The following is a 25,215-nucleotide window of genomic DNA, read 5'->3' as shown; positions in this document are numbered from 1 at the left end:
TTTTTTTTTTCTTTTCCATGTCCCCCTGCACCCCTCACAATCGATTTGGGACAAGTCCGCGGGCTACCGGTCGATCGGGACCGATGTATTGGACGCCCCTGCTTTGGGGTTTCCATCCAGCCATCCATTATTTGAGCCGTTTATCTTCACCAAGGTCGCATGCGTGCTGGAGCCTATCCCACCCGTCTTCGGGAACTAGGCAGGGTACACACTGAACTGGTTGCCAGCCAATCACAGGGCACACATAGACAAACAACCATTCACACTCACATTCAAACCTAGGGACAATTTAAAGTGTTCCATGAATTTACCATGTGTGTTTTTGGAATGTGGGAGGAAACTGGATTACCCGGAGAAAACCCGCACAGGCCCTGGGAGAACATGCAAACTTCACACAGGAAGGCAGCACCAGATTCGAACCATAGACCTCTGCACTGTGAGGTACTAGCCAGTCGCTCACCGTCCTGCCTACCTTTGGCTAGTCTTTCTCAAATAGTGGGGCAGGCGCTGGGCCTCCAAGGGGAACAGCAGTGTAATGACAGGATGGACACAGGATGTGACCTCCAAGAATAAAGTATAAAATAAAAAATAAAACACTACAGTATTTGACAGTGGTGCCCCCTTTTATTTATTTGTGTATTTATTTATTTGGATTGGTGGCAAATTGATGCACTTCCATGTTGTTAGGCATTCTTTGTTGTAAATTGATTTACTGTATATTTCCTAGCGGTGGAGAGTGTTTTTTCCCCCTAGAAGGGGCGGTATGTTGGGTTGCAGAAAATAATGGGGAAGCAAAAGGTGGGACGGGGGGGGGGGGGGGTACCGTTTCCCCAAAGGTTTGTAGGCAACGTGTCTTTAGGTGAGGTGAGATGACTTGAAGGTCAGTACGTGTGGATGTTCAGGACGCCTCCTCGTGAACAGATGTCCTGGTCCTGGATGCGGGAATTGTGGCTCAGGGTGGCCTCTCCCTTTAAACGGTCCACAATGCCTTGCGGTGCCCCACTTCCAATGCGATGTGTGCGCCTGTTGGAGGAGAGAGGAGACAAGCGTAAGGAGAGGGGCTTATTTTCCCCCCGCAGTTCACTGGCGAGAGAGCAAAACACCAGCACACCTCCAAGTGTACCGAGTCAAACTTGGGGCAGGGAGCTCGATCGTCCTCGTCGTTTTTTTTTCGCCGAAACGACCAACAGCACTTTGTCGCAAGTCGTTCAGGGGCTATGGTGAAGAAGGACACAATTTGCGTTATCTTTGCCTCTCCGAATGTTTCATCTGCAAACTTCACTTCGCAAAAGCAGTAGTGAGCCGAGTCCTCATTGCGCCAGAAAGGTAAGAGCAGTACATGGCGCTAATCAGAGTGGAATTATTGTCTACTCCTGTTGTGTTGATTAAGGCTTTCCCTGGTAGTTTCTTCTGCCTTTGGCCAACAATGATGGAATATTGTTAAGACTTCGAAGCAAGTTCGCAACTATTTCAACTTCACCGCACATAACATCAACCGAATTCCGTTACATGGCTTGGTTAGTTGGTGATGATTTTCATGTCTTTTCAAGAAACTATCTTAGTCTTGGTTGCTGGGTGTTGCTTTATTTCTTTCCACCCATACTCGCGCATGAGAAGACAATCACTTCATCTCGCAAGAAAAAGAAGAAACAGAAGTAGCAGAACCCCATATGGGAATATTGGTCTTGCCATTTTTTCATCGGGTTCATAACTGTACTTATGCACAGCCCTGTAGGCATCTGATGTCAATTCAGCGTCATGGTGACATCAAAATACAATCTGCAACATCAAAGTGATGTCAAATGGATGTGACGTCCCCGCTGGGAAAATTTGTATAAAATTTCAATTCAACAGTGTTGTCAAAAGTACTGACGTTCATGGATGAGGTAAAAGTATAGATATTACCACGTAAACTTAATTAAAAGATAAAAGTTATAGGTAGGGCAAGGATGAAAAGATGTATTGAGCAGATAGATGTCAAGTTTTTTATTCTATGTGTCCTGATAGTCTCAACATGATTTTCTGATTAAGCTTGCATTCGAGCAATAGTAATCAGATGAATCCATATGATGGCCCCCAGGAGTTCAGTATTGTGACGGTACAAAACTCCAACTTGAAAACTGTGTCATCACTAACCTTTATTGGTAGCTTGCCGGCAGTGCTCGACGTCTGGACTAGTTTGACTGTCGTGAGTAATCACAGATTTGTTGATGTGCATCACGTGGAGGTGCCATGTGCTGCGTACAAACCAATTGCCAAACGGAATGTTATATGTTATAATCTATAATGTTACAATGTTCGTACTTCTCATCCAATCACAAGTCATTCCATATACCGTAGCATGATTTATTTGGATTGGTGTTTTGAACAACAACTGGAATGAACACACTCCCAAAATGAAATAGTAACAAGGCTTTTGTTGTATGTCAAGAGTAGAAAGCACAGTTATTTGTGTAAAAATGTGAGGAGCAGAAGTACAAAGTACTACCCCACTAAAGTATAGACATCCCAAATTTCTACTTAAGGTAATTCATTCATTCATCTTCCTAACCGCTTGATCCTCACTAGGGTCGCGGGGGGTGCTGGAGCCTATCCCAGCTGTCTCCGGGCAGTAGGCGGGGGACACCCTGAATCGGTTGCCAGCCAATCGCAGGGCACACAGAGACGAACAACCATTCGCACTCACACTCACACCTAGGGACAATTTAGAGTGTTCAATCAGCCTGCCATGCATATTTTTGGAATGTGGGAGGAAACCGGAGCACCCGGAGAAAACCCACGCAGGCCCGGGGAGAACATGCAAACTCCACACAGGGAGGCCGGAGCTGGAATCGAACCCGGTACCTCTGCACTGTGAAGCCGACGTGCTAACCACTGGACTACCGGGCCGCCCACTTAAGGTAATGAAATATTTTTACTTTGTTACCTGACACCTCTGGAATTTACAAACGACAGTCCTGTAACATTTAAAGCCTGCCTGTCGAGGAGCCTCCCACTGCCCTGCTGTGTCCCTGCTGCCTCTTCAAAGCTGGCCAGCAAGCAATGCATATGGCATGGAAACAAAAGCAGCATTATTGCCCGCCCAAATGTGCCATCCAGATGTTCGAGTCGCTGCCAGCGTTGACATCTTAAGTGGAGGGGGCTACTTCAGGGCCTAATAGTTGTTAATACCAGCCAACTCGAGAGGCAGAGGGACATTTAGGGGTTTACACTCAGAGACCAAAATTTAAATATTGGAACAAAATCAAGTTTAAATATGGTCTAAAACAAATATAATGCTTATTAAATCATACTTGTTGCTCATTTGGCTGATGCATGTAGAGACCACCGATACAGCAATCCATCCCTTTTCTGCACCGCTTACTGTGTTCAGGGAGCTGGAGCCGACTTTAGGCGAAAGGCAGACTACACTAGTCGGCAGTAGAGTGTGGGCACACGGACAGAGATACACAACCTTTTGCTCTCATAGTAACGCCAACAGTGAGAGAGGAACCTCAAGCGTTTCTACCGTCTTCGTTATGAATTGATCCCAAAAAATAGAAACAAAAAACGTGTTATTGACAGCCATGGAAATACACTGGATTTTATTTTATTTTTTTGTAAATGTAGGAGAGGAAACCTTTCTAATTTCTCCTCGAAAAAAACCCTATTTTTTCTCCTTTTTTTCTCAAATTAATGAAAGGGCCATTCAGGGTGTGGTTGCCAATGCAAGCCGCGACCCGTCAGTTGCCCATCTTCGCCATAGCTACTGACTGCCACCTAAGCACCAAGTAAACAGGGAATAGTTTCCCATGGCATCCTTATCTTTTGGTCATGCGCTGTTGCATTCTCAAAGGCTAGGAATGTATACTCGGGATGTTATCAGCGCTGACTCTTTTAAGATCAAGGCCCGTTTTTGGTTACAGTCTTTGCCATGCGCTCCATTGTTTACTATTTGAATGGGACATTCTAATTCTCTGGTGGCATCTTTGGAGAGGAGCACTCTTCTTATCTTGTTCACAAAATAAGAACCTTGCCCTTTGAGCGCAGTGATTGTGGTTGTCAGTGGTTCGCAAATGCAAGTCCATGTTGATTCCGATTCAATTTAATATATTTCTGTATGAATATGAAAGAAAGCGGGGAACCGCAAATGGAAAGCGAAACAGAAAGTGCTGCTGCATTTTCATTTCACAAAATGAATTAACTGCAAACTACTTATTCTTCAGAAATTTGAGCATTTCGACAGTGGACGCTTCAGTGCTGCCAAGTGGCTATTCAGTGGGTCGCGACAGCCATTCTGAAGTTTGTGAAGTTCTTGGTATGCAGACATCCTTTAATGACTCCGCCAGACTGGCGAACTTCACTCCTTCAAGTTTCCACCAATCTGTGCTGCAGGTTAAAAACAAAAGTTTTTGTTCAAAAGTTTCCCCGGAGAGGATATGCTTTTTTTTCTGACAGCCTCTTTCGGCAGTGAAATAATAAACTTGCTTCCAATTAGTAAAATCCAGTCTGCTTCTAATGCATCCATACTAGTGACTGCAAAGCATAACAATCCACGTGACCCTATCCTGTTCAGATTCCTCTCGCTTGGAGCTTTTGACGACAGCGTGGATAATGAACTACATTTTTCTTTTTTTTCACCAACTCACAAAGGAACTGTTTCTGACTATAAAGTGTAAACCACACTTGCACCACAGGAAGTGCAAATGGATTGAAAGCTTCAGCATTGAAACACGCCTACAAGCATGGAAGAAACGGACCATTGTTTAAAACGTTCAGCTGTATGACGTACTCTTGGTGTGTCAGAAGTGCTCCACAAACATTCCAATTAACCATAATTACCCTCTCAAAGTCAAACCGAACCAAGACTGTATTTAGCTCTTCAATGAGCTGCAGAACTCTTTTGTGAGGTATTTGGTTCACTTGGGGCAACACAGCCTTCATACCAAATTATTCTCACTCCAGGTCGTTTTGTTCAATTGATGAAATCGTATTTTCACGACGATAGAGTTCACTTGGAAGTCTTCAATTTTCTCTAAAATGGATGGAGTGCCTAGGAATGCGTGTGTATGCACCAAGTTCCAAAATTTGGGAATGCTAGTGTCTGACTGCGATGGGGGGCCCGCTTGACTGAGTGATCTTGTGGCAACACGCTTGTTATATGGCGGAAAGGCGGACGTAACTGAGGACAGCATGCGAACGTTGAAGGGAGAAGGCTTATCGTGGAAGAGGACGCGAAAGGCACGACCCCAGTCGCTGTATATAAGTCTATATAGCATATAGCCTGCCTCACTTGGCTTCCATGACCGACAGTTCTCTCAACAAATCCCTAGTTTACCCGCTTGGTTTGCGGCAAGTGATGAGGCACAAGCATACTTTACATTTTGAAATACAACAAAAAGATTGCCAACAAATACATCCAGCCCACACACATTCTAAGACTGGGAGGCAGCGTTGGGCGAGTTACGCCACAATTTGTGAATGGATTGTGGACGCTTTGGATAACGTGTCCTCTTGCGCTGTTGTTCAAGCTTTCGCAAAAGCCGGCATCATTTCAGAGAAGCTGCACGGCAACGCGACTGACTCTAGCAATGACAACAGGGAACCTGGCGTGTTTAATGGAGAACTTGCCCAGCTGTTCATTTTCGATACAGAAAATGAGGACTTGATGGATTTGTGGATGAGGATTGATTAAAAAAAATAAAGTGAGTACATTGTGAGTACAAGTGTTGAATACTTCACTAAAGTACAACCAAGCTCAGTTTTGCTCCCTCTGCCTTTTTAACTCATTCAGTACCAGCCAATTCTGGACCAAAAAAATTTAAAAATGTCTTTGGGAGTGAATGAGTTAAAACCATACGCTCGTGTGCGTGCATGCTACCATATTTTTTAAGCTAGCGTACATTTTACCATGCCTGCATCCACTAATGCAGTGCGTCTTGTGTCTGTGTTTAATAAAAAAATAGCACCCGTAACTGACATTGCACCACTTAATACGGTGTGCCGTTTGGTTGTGAAAATGTGGTACCTCAGTAATAGAGCGGCAGTCATTTTAACTGTACACTTGCCGGGTCATTTTGTGATTGCTTTATTTTCTGTAAGTCCCTAGAAGAGGCGGTGCAAGTATTAAGCTATTGCACTCAAGTCTTCTTCAGCGTTTCTCCTTGCTGTGAGTTTCAGCACCAGGTAAACCACTATGAAACGTCCACCCCAGCATATGGTTTGTTGTTTACAGAAATCGGCGTTTCTCTAGCCAACTCTACCTTGAGGTTCGGCACTGGCACAAAGACAGCACACACCTCTCTGCTCTCTTGAGGCAACAGAACATTTGCTCACGAGGGTTTACATGTTTGCTGTGGCTGATCGTATCAAAGGATTTTAAGTCCTATTCAATCTCATGAAATGCTTCTCTGGCTTGGATGAGCTGCACAAATCAGCGAGTGGGCATCTCCCCAGAGTGTGGCTTGGAAAAGCTAGAGGAGTGGAGCGTGCAGAGTTTAAGATGGCTCTCTGCCCTGCAGAGCTCTGCTCTGATTGTCAGGTTTTCCGTGATGGTTATGAATCTAAATTTCATGTGTCTGTATTTAAGGGAGTGGTTAAATGCTCATGCATGTCAGTGATTGTAAATCACCTGAGTTTAATTTTTAGGGTTACAGAAATGTGAGAAAAACATTTAACTGGGTTTTGCTGTGTTACCTAAACCCGTCTCATTTAATCTGTCAACATGGCAATCATTTTTATTTCTATTTATTTTTGTTATTTGTCTTCACTCCTCCCCTCCCAATTCTAATCCCTGAAGGCTACTTTGCATCAAGGCCTTAATGTGAAAGAGGTTCATAAAGCTGTTCCAGTGTTTTAGGCGCCTGCAGGAAAAATACTGAATGTGACCTTTTTGCTGTTCCCTGCATCCCTCTGCTCTTTTATGCCTGATCTATTTGAAGTGTAAATTCCGGACAAAAATAGAATTCAGCCAGTGTAAAATGATCAAAGTCTCACCATAGAATAAAATGGTCTTACATAGATACACACTCACTGTTGTGTAAATCATGTGACCAATAGTTGCATCAAATTAGTTCAGACATCTTCATAAAATATTTTATATGTATATACTGTACATATATGTAGTGTGTGTGTGTGTGTGTGTGTGTGTGTGTGTGTGTGTGTGTGCGCGTGTGCGTGTGTAAAAAAAACATTGTAATAACAATAACCCACAAAAAAATTTAAGATGTGCTATCGAGACATGATATTGATTTCAGACAAAAGACTTTGGGAAATACTGTAAATGTATGCAATATTTTACACATTTATACTTGTATTGGTAATGATGGTGTTTGTATGTGTGTGTCTGTCTGTCTATGTGTATGTCCTGATGTTGGCGGGGTAATTGACAAAGGGTAGTTGAACAATGGGGCCATTTGTGACACTGGTATAGCTTTATGGAGCCTTTAATTCTCTCAGAGTACAACGTCCTTGACGGGGAGTCCCTCACGCTAGATGAGTGTTTCATGCGTCACATTATGTTTGAAACTGACCTTCGTGTGAAGCAGGCATTGTTATAAAGCTTTTAATATTTTCCATCAGTTGTTGAGTGTTTGTGTTGATAAGTTTCTGAAAGATTAGTTATATAGTTATATGCGGAGGTGGGAAGTGTGCCCAAAATCTGTATTCAAGTAAGGGTCATGTTACGCTTAAATAATTTGACTCAAGAAAAAATAAGTGTTTCTCCAAATAATTACTTGAGTAAGAATTGAGTGAAAAAAACTCAAGTACTGCATAGCTGATGAATAAAATAACTTTTTTTTTTAATCCGTATAAGAGCACTAATAGACTAAACTACAAAATGGGTACCGGTATATTACGAAGTATTCCCACCTACAGATTTCTGTCAAAGGGAAATTCCTTCACCTGGAATAAAAACCTATGCATTGAAATTTCGACGACGATATTACATTAACGAACGATTCATAACAACGGAAGTTCCAGTACCCGGAACCCAGAAGCCATACTGAAGCCCGCATTAGTGCAAATTCAAGCAAATCCCACTCGATACCACAGAATAACTGTGTCCGCACCTCTATTCACTCTCATTGGATCCAAAACGGTAACATGTTAGTGACTCTATTGGCATGCAGGGTTTTTTTCTATTTCATTCATTTACATTTTACATTTACGTCCTGTAGATCATAGTAATGACCGTGGACGAGAGAGTGGAATGCATCCGACTCGTTGCTCAGAGTAAATTGCTTGTGGCTCGACAGACAGTCGAGTAAACGAACGTTTCCAGGAATGCCTTCCGCTAAAAACCTTCCGCTAACTGGACAGCTAATTAGAGAGAAGGCGAGTTCCATCGCGCTAACTATGGGCGTAGAGGACTTCGAAGCGTCCCGTGGCTTGCTTCAAAAGTCCGTTGCACGACTTCGGCTGAGCAACAATGTCTTGTGTGGTGATCGAGGAGAGGTAAAGTTAGAGAAAGAAAGTTAGATAAAGTTGAAAAGAAAAACTACCAGGTCTGTTACTAGTCTCATTTTGTAGCAAATAGTCCTAATTTTGTGACGCATATTGTTACACTGTATTTTGTTCATATGCCTGTACTGTATGCTGCAGTTTTTGTGTTATCTATCTATCTATGCGAGTGTCCCCAAACGTTTGCGAATGTACCGTAGCTTGTAAGTGCCCAGCCATGATCTGAAGTTTCCTTGCCGCCTTGGTAAAACAACTTAAATTGGTAAATCCAGTGGAAGGTCCATCTTGAAAATTGTGTGGAAAGTAGTCCTGCAACACGATCAACGTCTTCTCCTTCGGCCATTTTGGGTCAAAATGCAGCAACGGCTCCCTCTAGCAGGCGCTAATCCAATCACCGAAGGTGCACGTCCAGTGTCGACGTAAGCCGTTCTAGCTGGCCCCGGTACGCAGACTCGTGATCTGATTGGCTTTGCGAGCTGACTGTGTCATGTTCCGTATTCGGCAGCAGGTGGCACGCATTCTCTTCTGCCGGCTACACACCTGCTGCTTATTTCCCACTGATTCCACCTGCTATATCTAGGCGCTCCGGCGTTTGACCCATTGCCGGAGTATTTACATGCCGTGCCACTGCTGTTGCCCATAACACTAAAATTACTGTTCGGTACCATTCGCGTTGGTTACATTTTCATCGTCCCAAGGGGATCTTTATATATTCGTGCATGAACTAGCATTTGTATCAACATACGTTCCTTGCCGTTTTTTGCAAGCGTTTTCTGTTGTCGCGTTCTTTATTTCCTGGTGCTCGTTTTGCCCAGCGTTTTCTGTTATTTATTAGGCGGGATTTTTGTTTATAATAAATACTATTGTTTTGACAGAGTCCTTGTCGGTGCCTGCTATTTTCGTGGGTCCGCTCACTCTCACTTCTCTGTTACGTACGAAGCAGTTCCTTTTCCCTGCTTCGTGCGTAACGTGACAGAATACTCCGGCCACCATGGATCCCGCGGACATCGATAAGATCTTGTCGGCTTTGTCCCGCCAAGAGCAACGTAGGAGTCAGCAGAGCCAAACGATATCCGAGCTCCGCCGCGCGGTCTCCATTTTGGCTCACAGACTCGAGGAATATGAACCTCGCGTAAGTCTTTTAGAAGGGCGGAGAGCACCTACCCCGGAGGTTCCCGCCCAGTCTCCTATTTTTTTTAGGGAACCGAGGCTTCCACATCCTCCACGCTATGGAGGCAAGTATGGTCAGTGCGGGTACTTCCTCCACCAGTGCTTGCTCGTTTTTGACCAGCAGCCGTCCGTTTACGTCAGTGATGACGCGAAGGTCGCCTACGTCATGAGCTTATTGACTGGTCGGGCGGCGTCATGGGCAATGGCAGTGCGCGAAGCAAAACCTAAGCTTCGATCTTCCTTCCCTGAATTTGTGGCGGCGTTTCGTCGGGTGTTCCACCATCCTGTGCGGGGAAGAGAGGCTGAGGGTCGGCTCCTGGAGCTCCGCCAAGGGAGACAATCCGTGGCGGACTACTCGATCGAGTTTCCCATCCTGGCCGCCCAGAGTGGCTACGGAGATCGAGCGCTGTGTGGCTTGTTTCGTCGCGGGCTCAACACAGCGCTGAAAGATGAGCTGGCCACCCGCGACAACATGACCGACCTGGAGGAGTTGATTGATCTCTCTCTGCTCTTGGACAACCGCCTGAGAGAGAGAGACCGGGAGCGCGGAAGTGGCTGGTTTCCTTGCCGGCACACAGCGGATCTCGGTGCATTCCCCGAGACAACTCGGACTGCTGGTTCCGGGGAGCACCCTAGCGACCTGAGGGCAGCCGCCAGGGAGGAGTCGATGCAGCTGGGGGGCGGCAATTCCCGACCAGAGGAGAGACGGTACCGAATCGAGGACCAGGCTGATTACAACAGTGACCAACCGAGACTTCGGGCCGCTCCCTGCCCATCGGGACCTCAACCACCTGCGACCGTCGAGTACTGTGAGTCACGACCTCGCGCTGAATCACGAGAGCCTCGTAGAGTCGACTCTCGACCGGGACGCACCAGGAGACTTGAACTCGAGGGTGATATCTACGGGGCGTCCCGTACGCGTCAGATCTGGGCCCTGATAGACTCCGGTGCCGATGACTGTTTCCTGGACACCGACATTGCCTCAGAGATAGGCTGTTCGAGCGAGGAACTAGCCGAGAAGAGACGTGTTCACGATCTCGACGGACGCCTTCTAGCGGTGGTAACGCGGATCACAGAACCGCTTAAGCTCAGGTTGTCGGGGAATCACGTAGAGTACAGACGGTTCTATTTAATGCATTCCCGAGCCGCTCCGGTTATTCTCGGTTTACCCTTGCTCAAAACTCACAACCCAATCATGGAACCATGTATCATGGAACCGCCCGGCCATAGAACTATGGAGTCCGTTCTGTCATGAGCATTGTTTGCGGTCTGCTGTAGGGGAACACACGCGTGTCGGTAACGATGCCCCTGAAGATATCTGCCTTGACGGGGTGCCTAGTTACTATCATGACTTAAAACAGGTTTTTAGTAAGGATCGCGCCCGATTTCTGCCTCTGCACCGTCCGTACGACTGCACCATAGACCCGCAGGTGGCCGTCCCGCTGCCGAGCTCTTGATTATATAACGTGTCTCGACCTGAACAAGAGGCATTGAGGGATTACATTAATAGCTCGCTCGCTGCAGGTCTCATCAGACCATCACAATCACCATTAGGTGCCGGGTTCTTCTTCGTAGAGAAGAAGGACAAGTCGTTACGGCCGTGCGTGGATTATCGGGGGTTCAATGACATTACGATAAAGAATAAATACCCCCTGCCGTTGTTAGATTCCGCTTTCGCTCCACTACAATCGGCCACAATTTTTTCAAAATTAGACTTGCGTAGCGCGTACCATCTGGTTCGCGTTCGAGAAGGGGATGAGTGGAAGACGGCTTTTAAAACCCCCTTAGGCCATTTCGAATACTTGGTCATGCCTTTCGGTCTGACTAACGCCCCCGCTGTGTTCCAGAGTCTGGTGAATGACGTCTTGAGGGACATGCTGAATGTTTTTTGTTTCGTCTAGCTCGATGATATTTTGATTTTCTCCCGGTGAGTACAGTAGCACAAACAGCACATCAGACTCGTTTTCCAACGGTTATTAGAAAACAGGCTCTTCGTCAAGGCAGAGAAGTGTGAGTTCCATGTACAAACCATCTCGTTCCTGGGATTTATCATTGAGCAGGGTAAACTGAGAGCCGACCCCGTTAAGACCAAGGCGGTGGTGGAGTGGCCTACACCCACCAACCGTAAGGAGCTGCAACGCTTCTTGGGATTTGCCAACTTCTACAGACGTTTTATTCGTAATTATAGCCAACAGGCTCTACCGTTAACCCGGCTGACTTCCGTTAAGCTCCCGTTTACATGGGACTCGGTCGCGGACACAGCATTCACGAACTTGAAAAGAGCCTTCACTAACCCACCGGTACTGCAGCATCCTGATCCAGACCAACCTTTTATAGTAGAGGTGGACGCCTCGGATTCAGGAGTGGGGGCAGTTTTGTCTCAACGTTCTCCGGTTGACCAGAAGCTGCACCCCTGCGCCTTTTTCTCTCGTCGTCTCAGTGCCGCCGAGGCGAATTACGACGTGGGAAATTGTGAACTGCTAGCTGTGGTGGCGGCACTACAGGAGTGGAGACACTGGCTCGAGGGGACTAAAGAGCCCTTCACTGTTTTCATGGATCACAAGAACTTGGAATACATTCGGTCCGCGAAAAGACTGAATTCGCGACAGGCCCGGTGGGCGCTTCTGCTGACGCGATTCAATTTCACCCTCACCTATTGTCCCGGATCCAAGAACACAAAGCCTGACACCCTTTCCCGCCTCCACGATCCTGCAGAAAGGGACCCCACACCTGGTACCATCCTTCCAGATCATCGCATCCTGGGGGCACTGAGGTGGGAGATCGAGCGGAGGGTTCCGGAGGTCCAAGATGGGGTCCATATCCCGGCCTCTTGTCCCGCAGGGAAGCTGTTTGTACCTCCCCCACTACGCTCTGAGGTGTTGCAGTGGGGGCACGCGTATAAAGTGGCCTGCCATCCCGGGGTGAACCGGACTGTGCACCTCATCTCCCAGCGGTTCTGTTGGCCGGAGCTATGGAAGGATGTCATGGAGTACATCAACGCCTGCTCCACCTGCGCCTGCGGCAAGACCTCGCATCGGCCTCCGGCTGGATTGCTCCAACCGCTACCCATTCCTCCTCGTCCTTGGTCCCACATCTCCCTGGACTTTGTCACGGGACTTCCCCCATCCCGTGGGCGTTCCGTCATTCTCACCATTGTGGACCGTTTCTCCAAATCGGCCCACTTCATCCCTCTGTCCAAATTGCCGTCGGCGTTGGAGACCGCCGACCTCCTCGTCAGGCATGTCTTCCGCCTCCATGGCATCCCTCAGGACATTGTATCTGACCGGGGGCCCCAGTTCGTGTCCAAAGTGTGGAAGCGGTTCTGCCGGTCACTGGGGGCCACGGCGAGTTTGACATCGGGATACCCACCCGCAGTCCAACGGGCAGGCGGAGCGCGCTAACCAGGATCAGGGTGCGTCCTTCCGATGCGTGTGTCTCCACCGTCCCTTGTCCTGGGCTGACCATTTACCTTGGGTGGAGTACGCTCACAACACCCTCGTCTCTTCAGCTACGGGGCGGTCCCCTTTCATGACGGCCTACGGGTACCAACCACCACTGTTCCCGTCCCAGGAGGGTCAGGTGGAGGTTCCGTCGGTGCAGTTCCACCTCAAACGGGCTCATCGCGTATGGAAGGAGGCCCGGGCGGCACAATCCCGCACGGCGACCCGGAACCGGCAGATCGCGGATCGTCGTCGGCACCCGGCACCTACCTACGTGGTGGGACAGGAGGTGTGGCTGGCGACGAGGGACCTTCACCTGGCCGGCACGTCTGCGAAATTGGGGCCCCGATTCGCCGGACCGTTCAAGGTCGAGTCCATCGTCAGCCCCGTCGCAGTCAAGCTCCGGCTGCCAGCCACCATGAAGATTCACCCCGTGTTCCACGTCTCGCTGATCAAGCCGGTGGCGACCAGTCCCTTGGCTCCGTCTCCCAACCCGCCTCCTCCTCCGCGGGTCGTCGACGGGGACCCCGTGTACACCGTGCGGGCCATCCTGGACTCTCGGCGCAGGGGTAAGGGGTTCCAGTATCTGGTCGACTGGGAGGGCTATGGACCGGAGGATCGACAATCGGTCCCCCGCTCCTGGATCTTAGACCCGTCCCTGATTCGGGACTTCCATGCTTCTCACCCGTCCAAACCGGGTGGGCCGCCGGGAGGCGTCCATTGAGGGTGGGGTACTGTCATGTTCCGTATTCGGCAGCAGGTGGCACGCATTCTCTTCTGCCGGCTACACACCTGCTGCTTATTTCCCACTGATTACACCGGCTATATCTAGGCGCTCCGGCGTTTGACCCATTGCCGGAGTATTTACATGCCGTGCCACTGCTGTTGCCCATAACACTAAAATTATTGTTCGGTACCATTCGCGTTAGTTACATTTTCATCGTCCCAAGGGGATCTTTATATATTCGTGCATGAACTAGCATTTGTATCAACATACGTTCCTTGCCGTTTTTTGCAAGCGTTTTCTGTTGTCGCGTTCTTTATTTCCTGGTGTTCGTTTTGCCAAGCGTTTTCTGTTATTTATTAGGCGGGATTTTTGTTTATAATAAATACTATTGTTTTGATAGAGTCCTTGTCGGTGCCTGCTATTTTCGGGGGTCTGCTCACTTTCACTTCTCTGTTACGTACGAAGCAGTTCCTTTTCCCTGCTTCGTGCGTAACGTGACAGACTGTGCCCGTTCATTTTCAGCGCACAGGGGCCTGCTATGTTTAATCTGAAGGCCCTGAGCAAGTTTAGTTTACCTGGCAACACAAGCTTTCTGAAATATGATTGGTTAAAAACTCTACCATAATAAATAAGTTATTTATTGAGTGGCTTTCAATATTATTTAAAATAACATTTAAAGCCACTCGACTAAGTGCAAATAATATGACGTAAAGAATACAGAGAATAAATTTGTTGACATATTTATGAAAATAAAATAACAAATTAAATTTATGTTTTTCCCAGAAAAGTAAATGTATTAAATTTACTTTTCTGAGAATGTTTAGGCCAGCAGAGAAGGCCTTGCTGGCCCTCACGGAACGCCACTGGTGATTCTACAGCTTGAAAGTTGATTTTTAAATGCTGACGTAAGTGCAAACTACAGATTGCACCCCACTTTGCGTCGGCGCCGGCGCACCCCGGCCCCCGGACCCTGAAAGCAGGATGCGAGGGGGGACGGCGGAGGCGACGGCGACGTTCGAAGGCGGCCCGCGGGGAGAGGCGCGGGGCCGGGATGGCGTGAGGGGGACGGGCGTGTGGGGGGTACGGTGCCGGTCGTTGGCCGGTCGCCTGCTCCGCCCGCCCCGACCCCGAAGCACCCCCCAACCCCGACCCCGCGATGCCGTCGGCGGCGGCGCACCCCGTCGCGCCCCGGCCCCCCCGGAGCCCGGAGCGTGACCGACCTCGATGGGCGTCGCCGTTCGCCCTGCCTACGCTCCCATAGTCCAGGCCGGGCCGCGGCCGGCGTCGGGGACCACTCCCCCGCCGGTGCCATCGCGACCCGGCCGACCTCGGAACCTAACACCCAGCAGCAGTTTCTTTTCAACATACAGTAACACAAATCAGTAAAAGCCAGTTGCAGCCTGTACAAAAGAGCTTGACTCAATCCTTGTGCTAATCTTCAGGATGTGATTTTGCTCTCTCAGAAGCAGTGCTGTTTACTAGTTTCGCCAGATTTTGAGGACGTTTTTGGAGAAACCTATCTGTCATTGCTATTTCTCCTTCTCCGGGCTTGTCAGGCTCTCAGTACAGTATTTGAAAAAGACGGTCATTTCCGTTTAATTCAGTAACCAGCAGATCCAGCTGTGAGTTTTGCATCCTGTTTATCTGATCGCGTCATCCAGCTGCCGCGATGAAAACTCTTTGTAAATATAATTGCCTGCACCTCGCCCGATATTCCGCAGACTGCTTTGAGTACAATTGATCCAAAATGTGATCATCCTTTGGGTGTACAGTACTTGCTCACATCCAAGCTTGTGCATGTTGTGATGAGCAGAAGAGATTCATTAGAAAGAACAGTTGCATCACAAACAAAAGCCTTTGTCACTTCCTTGCATTGTGATCCCCTCTGGCTCTCCCTTTCTGTTTTGCAACAAAACATTTCATGCTGCGTCATTTGCTCTGTTATGTCACACACTTAATTTTCCTCCTCCGTCTTCATGGTTTCCTAGTTTTACTGACCAAAGTGGGATCTGGGCCTGGGAACGTCGCACTATTTTCCTGCTTCTCAGTCGACACGACGTACAGTGCCTCTTAGGTTCAAAACAATTCTGAGGGCCAGATGGTCTTGGCATGACGACTGAAAGAGATGATTGAACTCAATATTTTCACAATGAGCAACTATTAGTAGCCTGATGACGAACAGTACCAAATAACAACAGTTTGAGTCCAACTTTAAGGGAAGGGATCCTTGAGCACATCCTCACTGTCTGTTTCCTTTTTCCGCTTGTGTCCCCCCCTGACCCAAGAAGCAGCCAGAAAGGCTTCAGCTGCCCTTGCGCATATGATGTCTTCAAGAATGTCGGATCCAACACATCACAGGAAGCCTCATCACTTTTGACCCACAATGGAGCTCAAGGTATGGGTGGATGGAGTTCAAAGGGTCGTGTGTGGGGTTACTGAAGCCACAACGTGCCAGGAAGTGGTGATTGCTCTGGCTCAGGCGATAGGTAAGGCAAGCTTTGTAATAGATCAGAATTTTCTCGTCATGCTTGTGTGATTTTGTTTCAGATTTTCCAGAACATTCTCTTTGTTAATCACTAGTTGATGTCTCACAATCTATAGCTACAGTAGCCCCTAAAAAGACCAGTGTTAGTAAATTACTTTTCGCTGAATAACATGTTGGCACCGGACAACGGCTAATACGGTTTTGTTACCCAAGACCAATTCATAGAAAATTAACTACTTTCATTCAGTATGAAAGACAGTATAGTAGTATATAGTATAGAAGTATATTGAAAGTACAGAAAAAGTAGATTATGAAACACTCATCCACTCAATTATCTGTCATCTAAGAAACAAGAACACATTTCTTTGCCGATCTACCCTCACATGACGTTCCTGCTCATTGTCAATTTCTTACAATCTACCCCCAACCCCCATTTGGCTCTGCGAGGAATAGAAGTGCTTGAGCAGACCGTATTGACATCACTTCCCACAAATACAGGGTTGGAGGAGGGAAAGTATGACTCATCCTTTTCTCCCCTGCCAAGCTGACAAAGCAGAGCCCCCTCCTCTGCCTTTTCCTTTTCTTTTAACACAAATGCTGTGTGATGTTGTGTTGAGCAGTGCTGATTTTCCAGCCTAAATTTTGTCCAGGTGATGACAAAAAATTGAAAGCACATCTTGAAACTCGCTTTTCTACTGTGCATATCTTGAAAGCATCTCTCTATTGTGTTACTGGCAGGTCGGACTGGAAGATACACTCTGGTCGAAAAATGGCGGGACACAGAGCGTCATCTAGCCCCTCATGAGAGCCCAGTGGCCTCTCTTAATACTTGGGGTCAATATGCAGGTGATGTCCAGCTGATTTTGCTTCGCACAGGCCCTTCCCTGACTGAACGGCCCCCTTCAGAAGGGCCCCCTCTGCGGGGGCCTGAACGCGGCTTTCACCGACAGAGCCTCCCCCCACTCGCAAAGCTTCACCATCCCAATGAGCGCTCCCTCTGTCGCCGTGAGCCTCGGCGCAAGTCCCTCACTTTTACAGGAGCGCCCCGAGGTCTGAGGGAGATACTGAGCGGTGGGCGGAAGAGTGAAGCTGAAGCTAAAAGGAGACTTCATCTAGAAAATGTTGGGACTTACCAGCATGCAGGAGGAGCCGCTGGGAGTGCATCCCAGGGCCTGTGGGCATGTCGCATGGAGGACCTGGTTCGACTGGTGGGCATTCAGAGAGAAACGCTTAGTGTGCTGGAGAAGAAACTGGAGGTTTATGAAGATGAGCTCAATGCTTGGGCCGACGTGCGAGCAGGACGAACTCCAGTCTGTTGCGAGGACTCGGGTGGGGGTCTGTTAGAGGAGATTTTGAGACTGGAGAAGCATCTGAAGAAAACTCAGGTGGAGATGGAGGAGGAGGAGTTTTGGACAACTGAGCTACAGATTGAGCTGGAGAGTGAGAGGCAGCTGGAGGAAAGGCTGGAAGAGCTGCGTGGTCGTCTGCAGGGATGCGAAAAGGAGATTGACGAGAAGCTGGCAATGGTGCAGGTGTGTTTTGTTGAACTTGAACAGCAAACAAATAACCAATGAAGGAAACAACGGCACTTTGTGACATTGACGGTATGTTCAAGTCTTGAGTTCTTCACTTGAAATGTTTCCTGTTCCATCAGGGCATAGAGACTGCATTGGAGGAGATGCGTCTGCAGAGAGAGCGTCAGGAGACCGAGTGGCTCAATGAGGCAGAGGCTCGAGCTCAGGTTCTCCTAGTCAAAGCAGAACTGAAAGCACAAGAGAGACAAGCTGTCCAGATGGAGAGCAGCTGCAGAAATGTGGACAGGTCACTGGGACAAAGCAGCAAGAAGCTACAGGTGAGACAAATATATGAATGTCATTCTGCCCGTGAGTATTATACTGTGTGCCCGACAAAGTAAATGATTCATCCACCTGTGATTTTTCAAGGTCATGAAAGGCACCCAATGAGCTAATTTCCACGTCGGTGCAAGGTTACGTTTTCATGCGGCACGAAAAGGATGCTCAGTTACCATCCTACTTGCTGTTTTTATTTGATTGTTTTATTGATATTAATGGCATGCAAGTCTTTTTCAGGCATCCTTTTTTTCAATATATGAGGCCAATTGTTTTGCTTTGACTTGGGAGAGCAAACTTCAGATGGCAGTAAACTCAACTCAACTCGCCTCACAATAAGCAGAAATTTGACAAATAGTGAACAATTCGTCAAATAAGAAGCTTCAAGACCTTCAATGCCACTTCCACTTTAAGTTTATTGTCAAACTAAACGTAGACTAAACTAGACGAAGACAATTACTTGTATATCAGGCTAACATCGTCATTTCAGATGTCAAAAAGTGTTTGCGGCTCCCAATGTTATTTTTTTTCCCGTGGGAATCGGGACGAAATGGATTTTGAATGTGTCCCCTGAAAGAGACTTACCGTCTTCGTTTGCATCTGCATTATACTGCCTGCTAGTGGCCAAGGCGGGCAGCACAACGAATTGATTGCAGCTTTATTGTCAAATATGCTCTGTGCGACATACAGCACAGATGAAATTTCTTTCCTCTCATCCAGAGTGCAAACATGCAGTGCATTGAAAACACACGCAGCTAAAAATAAGGACAGCGAAATTGAACTGCTTATGAAGACATAAAGACATAAATAAATATGTCATGACGCACAAACTATCAAATGCCTTACAATGTATTTAATTGTGTTATTACTTCGTTTTAATATTATAATATATTGTGTTGCAGAACAGGTTGAATGATTTTATTTTTTTTTACGCTTATAAAATAGGTATTCAACACCCGCATGAATTCACATATCCTCATGGTAATATACTGTCTGCGATTGGCCTGTAACCGGTTACCAGGTTACCGGTTACCGTCTTTGGGCAGACGGTGGGGGACACCCTAACCGTTAGGGGATCCCCCACCGACTGCCCAAAGACGCCTGGCATAGTCTCCAGCAACCCCCGCGACCCTTGTGCGGATAAGGCGGATCAGAAAATGGATGGATGGATGGATGTCTCGGTCGCACAGCTTAAAGTTGTTTGTGGTTGATTGTTATTATTATTTTATACACACATACACACACACACACACACACACACACACACTACATATGTATATTCATACTGTATAAAATATATAAACTATTAAAATGTCTGAGGTAATTTGATGTGACTGTGTGTCACATGACTTTCACAACAGTGAGTGTGTGATCCCCTATATGAGGATAAAGCCGATCGGAAACTGGATGAATGAATAATATACTGTTTCATTAAAGGACATGCAGCATGAGCTGGAGCAGCTAACCAAGGAGCTCAGGCAGGTTAACCTGCAGCAGTTCATCAAGCAAACTGGCACCAAGGTCACAGTACTGCCAGCTGAACCTGCAGAGGATGAAAGTAGAAGCAGCAATCGTGTCATAGGTAATGTCCTCTCTCTTAATTTGCTGATATACATTGGTAAATATACCCATCTGTGCTCTGTAAAGCAATGGTCCCCACCCACCGGTCCGCATGGCGCATTTGGGACAAGCCGAACAGAGACAGACCTGCGAGCTGTGAGCAAATTTACTCAAATGTGGCGTGGGAAATGTGCGCGACTCTAGATAATCGGAGCCCTGCTTTTAACCTTAGTTCAGAATCCGCCAGAAAGAGGAAGCAATAAACAGAAAGTAAATGTAACAAATTGATGAAACGTACTTTGAAACGCGCCGCTCATGTGCAGCCATGACTTCCGAAGAGGAAGCTATTTTGACACGAAAAGTTACTTTCCTGGCGGTATTGCCAGAGCGACGTGGAGGAGGAAGCGGTTGTGCGTGCAATGTCGTCAAAGTCAAACCTGCTGAATCATTTGAATAACTAGCAAAAATGTGAGCGGAGTTTGCACAGCCTGCCCCCACGTAAACATTAGCAGTTCAGTCGCTAATAACGAGCCATCAGCCACTGGATGACCGCAGCAATCTTGCAAATGGCGATAGCATATGATCATAACAAAAAAATTATTATGTTTACATTATTATTCCCACTTGGTCCATTTCGTAGCAGTTCACTGTGTTATTTTATTCTATATTTGAGTAACACTGTTTGAAATGAATGCATGTTAATTCAATGGTGGATGTTATAATTTTCGTTGTTGTCAGTAGCAGTGCTTTAAAAAGGGCAACTGAAAAGCAATGGGAAAAAAAAAAGGTTGCCGCTCTGCAAACAGCATGTACTTGTCTCAACCGGTCCGTGATTCAAAAAAGGTTGGGGTCCACTTCTGTAAAGGATAAATGATCAGCACACACGTTGAACAATAAGAGCTTTCAGTATTACTGTTTGTAATACTTTAACACTGTTAAGTTAAATGTCAGAGAGCAGACCTTGTGGAAATGGCATGTCAAGTGATTGAAGGCTCACTTAGATTTGACCCATCTGAATGGGTCTGACCTGAAGCATGCATTATAGTGTCATCATACATTAGAGTACAAGGTGCCTTAGCTGGAATAGTGCTCCGTGCGAGCGATTTAAACAGCACAAAGAGTTAGTAGCGCTTACATGCCGACAGCCGGAGGAGCTGACTTCAAGTCCTACATTTACCCTCTGTTCCCCTCGTGCGCCTCTTTCACATATGCTCAGCACTTTCTGGAGAGGGCCCGTCGGACCACAGCTCTGCCGTCCTCCAAAAGAGCTGACAAACAGACAAGAAGCACTGAATTACAGGGATTCAATCATCATCAAAATAAAGGTTTATTTCCATTAGTTTATAGAAATTACACAATTTTATCGGAAGAAGACTGCTTAGTAATAATTGAAAACATCCAATCATTATCTACAAATTATCCTGTTCAGGGTCAAAAGGAAGCTAAAGTGTATCCGGCCTGATTTATGGCTATGTGCTGCATTCATCACGAGTCAATCACAGGACAGACACACAAGCATTTCACACTCCCACCATTTTTTTTCTTCCCCAACTCAGTCAACCTGAGAGACATAACAGAGATTAAACACTTCCAGGCTCCGCCAGAGTGTGATGCTGTAATACCAAAGACTCACTGCCTGCTTCTTTGTATTGGAAGCAATTGTCGCATCGATGTCGCCACACATCTAATTATTATCTTAATGCAGCAAGTCACAACTGCTGAGTGAATGCACACTTGCTACAGCAAAGTCTGTCTGAAAGACACGGCTGACTAAATCCTCTTAGGCCTCTGATGCACCAATTTATTAGTGGACTATAGAATCTGTACCAAAGCAGCCAAATTTTCTTTCTGTATTGTATATAATTGGCCTATCATAGAGGCGACAGACATGCTTATCACTCACACCACTGTTCTGGAACAGACAGGAAGCAGACAACAACTTTAAGATAGGAGAGTGTCCAACGCATAGAGACATACTTGCTCCTTCTTGGCTCCGTAACATCATCAAAAGGCGAGCCTGGATTGATATTCGCTGCCTCAGGCAGTTCGTGCTATCACAGGATTCTGGTCTATGAAAAAGCTATTAGGGCGGAATGCAAACCGTGTGGATGTCGCAACAATCTGCGTTTTAAAAAGTTGATTCATCGAATTCAGTCGATTTTCGTTTTCATAAAACCATAAATGAACGTTACATCCATTTCTAAGATGGTGCGCTGCATTAAAATTAACCCGGGGAATTACAAGTGTGCTGTTTTGGCGAATACAAGACCAAACACAAAGATTGGAACGCCAGATATTTATCAACCTTTACAATATTGCTCTTTCAGCATCAATACCTCGATTTGGGCTGGCGGAGGTACACTCTAACCCAGAGATGGGCAAACTACGTCCCGCTGGCCGGATCCGGCCTGTTGGTCTTTTTAATCCGGCCCACCGAAGATTGGTGCACAATTAAAGTTTGATTGCATTCATTTCGTTTGGACTTGTAATGACAGGCATTTCAACATCCGGTGGAGCAGTTACTTCAAGTTGCAGAGCACAGGGAGGGAGGGGAAGATGAAGAAAGAGGGAGAGAGTGATGACCGTGGAAGGGAAAGTGATATGTATCTGATTAAACGAAGCGAGTAACAAAGTACGAAACATTCAGGAGACGCCTGGAGTCGGAAAGGCTCAAATCTATGTGACTTTGAAAAACAAGGAAGCGATTCTTACTCATTCTGGCAATTTCCATGCTCAGAGTGAATTGCTTGTGGCTCGGGTAAATGAACATTTCCTAGAATGGTTTCTTTGTTATCATGTTAAAAACTGTCCGCAAACTGGACCGCTAATAAGAGACGAGGCGAGTTCCATAGCGCTAACTATGAGCATCGAAGACTTCAAAGCGTCCCGAGGCTGGCTTCAAAAGTTCGTTGCGCGACATCAGTTGAGCAATGCTGTCATGTGTGGTAATCGAGACGAGGTAAAGTTAGAGACAGTGAGTGAGAGGAAAGAAAAGCCACCAGGTCTCTTACTCGTCTCATTTTGTAGCAAATAGCCCCCCCCCCCCCCGCCCCCCCTGGTGGTAAAGCGTATTCATTTATTCATTGATTTATTCGTTTTGCTTTTTCCTGGGACTGTGAGTTCGCATTATTGCCTCGGCATCTGGGCACACAGTGGAGATTTAAATAGTACTGCATGTCCACCTCACAGCCAAGAGGTCCCACTGTCTACTCTCTGCTCGGCCATCCTGCGTTTCATCTGCAGGTTCTGCCCTCATTCCAATGCCACGTGTTACATGCACAAAGGACATGAAATTGTCTTGAAAGGTTGTTTGTCTAGAAGTGCCCTGTGTATGGCTGGGGACCAGTTCTGGGTTTACCTCAGCTCTCAGAGGAAATCACATGGGCTACGCTTCAGCTCACCCGTGAACCTTTTGAGTACAATCTCTATCGAAAATGGGTTGTCATGAAATGAAAATGGACGTGTATTATGTGCAAACTAATTTTCCCTATTTTGTATTCATTTACTGTGTTTGTTTTCAGATATGGTTCCACTAACTGGCTCCCTGAAGCGTCCCGTGTCCCTGCAACCCTTGTCCAGTCATCTACGAGTCTTAAAAAGTCCCCTCAGCTCCGGCCTGAACCCAGAGGGCATCTATGTTTGAGGCTCCACTGCACACCCGTGCTGTTGGGAACTATAGCACATTGACTCATTTCTCCGTAGAGCATTTTCAATTGGATGTCTTGTACAGGATACTTCAGTAACACAAATCATACAATAAGGCAAACTTTCGCAAAGGAAAAATGCTCAAATCTGATACGTTGGCACAACCGACGGTCTTGTGTGAAGAATACACTGAGAACCATTTCTAAACATGGATCAGGCTGCAATGGACGTCTTTTTAAAACACAACCATGTACTGTCATTTCAATCACTCTAGTGACTGCTGAATGCTTCCGACTGGTTTCATGCTGGTACTATAATTCCAAACAATGGCCTTTTTAGAATGAATGTGAATCCGTGAATTATATCAATTTAGTAGTTATGCAATGGACACATTTCCTCCGCCTGATGCCTGATTGATATTGATATTATGACGGATATAAGAAACCTATTAGTTATAATTTAGTTTACTATCACTTGTCTAGACTATGCATTAATAGGTTCCTTTCCTTCAGCTCGTCACTTGATGCGTTCCCTCTACGATAAATGCAGTGCCCTTATTCCTGCTGTCATATCGACTCCATGAAATCAAGTAAATTTCCCTCTAAAATGTTTTATTAGGTTTTTTTTTGGGGGGGGGGGGGGGGGGAGTTTTCTGCTTTGTGGCCAAAGATGAATAGCTCTGAGCGCATGATTGTGATGTTTTTATCTCCATATACGTGCAGAGAACCAACAGTACAGTGAATCACTTGTGGCATGCTACAGCTCTTTAATGTACAATAGGTGTTTGTTAGATTGTATCTCAGCTGCTAACAACAGCAAAGTGCCTTAATGTCTTCGTTGGGCAGTGAATGATGATGAATATGAAGCTATTGTGGCGATATTGAATAGATAAGTCTGTAATTTGGGCAGATAGCGTAGTGCCACGTTGCTGCACTGATAGCATAGCAACGAGGAAAATTGTTCTTGTTTTATCAAGAATGGGTGAGAGTGGATGTGACTGAAAGTTCTTTTACACATTGTGACTGTGTTGTTCCCATTTGTTGTAAAATATCAGTATTCCGATTCAACAGATTGAAGACATTCTTTACGCTTTATTTCCATGGTTCCTGTAATCTTGGTGATGTTTGCAGTCTTAGCATCTGTCACTTTGTACAAATCCCACACGGAACGTTATAGCCAATGTATAACTTATATTTCTTTTCAAATCACTTATTTTATTTTACTTAATTATTTTTAAATTGAACTTTTTTTATATGAAGGTATCAACTCATAAATAAGGGTGGATTTCTACTTAAAGGAACCTAATTGTGTGTGTTTATGTGACGGAATGTAGCTGTGATTACTGTTTACAATGCTCTTGAGATTGGCAAGATGTCACCTGTACCAACTTAAAAAAAATTTTTTTTAGTATTATTACACCTTGACAGATAGACAGTTGTAATGGCTGACTAGATTATAATCGCATGATTCAATAAAGCCGTATGACAGAAGTAAAAGTTCTGGGAATATGTGTGCTGTTCATTTGAAGTGTGTTTCATGATTAGGCCAGTAGATGGAGATACTCACTTAGGAGAGACCCACATGTGCCTCTTTGACGAGAACAAAGATTAACAAGTGTGTGTGTGTGTGTGTGTGTGTGTGTGTGTGTGTGTCTCTCTCTGTCTCTCTCTCTCTGACTCTCTGACTCTCTCTCTCTATATATATATATATATGGATAGTGCCTCCTCGGTTAGCGCGTTGACCTCACAGTGCAGAGGTCGTGGAGTCAATCCCGGCTCCAACCTTTCTGTGTGGAGTTTGCATGTTCTCCCCGGGCCTGCGTGGGTTTTCTACGGGTACTCCGGTATCCTCCCGCATTCCAAAAAACATGCATATAACATGAACACTCAAAATCGT

General features: G+C 46.3%; 1 protein-coding gene across 2 annotated transcripts; it reads left to right on the top strand.

The window, feature by feature from the left end:
- The first annotated feature begins 857 nt into the window (after positions 1 to 857).
- On the top strand, positions 858 to 24,815 carry LOC127597693 (ras association domain-containing protein 8). 2 transcript variants are annotated; one of them, XM_052060928.1, is made up of 6 exons: positions 858 to 1,326; positions 16,068 to 16,265; positions 17,003 to 17,796; positions 17,919 to 18,116; positions 19,552 to 19,696; positions 23,196 to 24,815. In XM_052060928.1, the coding sequence occupies exons 2-6, from the start codon at positions 16,163 to 16,165 to the stop codon at positions 23,315 to 23,317; spliced, it is 1,362 nt and encodes a 453-aa protein (XP_051916888.1). In that variant the 5' UTR covers positions 858 to 1,326; positions 16,068 to 16,162; the 3' UTR covers positions 23,318 to 24,815. The 2 variants fall into 2 exon arrangements, with proteins under 2 accessions (XP_051916888.1, XP_051916889.1); XM_052060929.1 differs by having other exon boundaries at positions 16,065 to 16,265.
- Positions 24,816 to 25,215: the final 400 nt, after the last annotated feature.

The sequence above is a fragment of the Hippocampus zosterae genome, chromosome 3, assembly GCF_025434085.1.
Source record: "Hippocampus zosterae strain Florida chromosome 3, ASM2543408v3, whole genome shotgun sequence".
Lineage (NCBI taxonomy): Eukaryota > Metazoa > Chordata > Actinopteri > Syngnathiformes > Syngnathidae > Hippocampus > Hippocampus zosterae.
This window is presented reverse-complemented; position numbering and strand designations above follow the sequence as displayed.

Coding starts and splice junctions, on each gene's coding strand:
- LOC127597693 (XM_052060928.1), top strand. CDS start 16,163: ATGGAGCTCAAGGTATGGGTGGATGGAGTTCAAAGGGTCGTGTGTGGG. Junction 16,266..17,002: donor TGCTCTGGCTCAGGCGATAG/GTAAGGCAAGCT, acceptor TGTTACTGGCAG/GTCGGACTGGAAGATACACT. Junction 17,797..17,918: donor AGAAGCTGGCAATGGTGCAG/GTGTGTTTTGTT, acceptor CTGTTCCATCAG/GGCATAGAGACTGCATTGGA.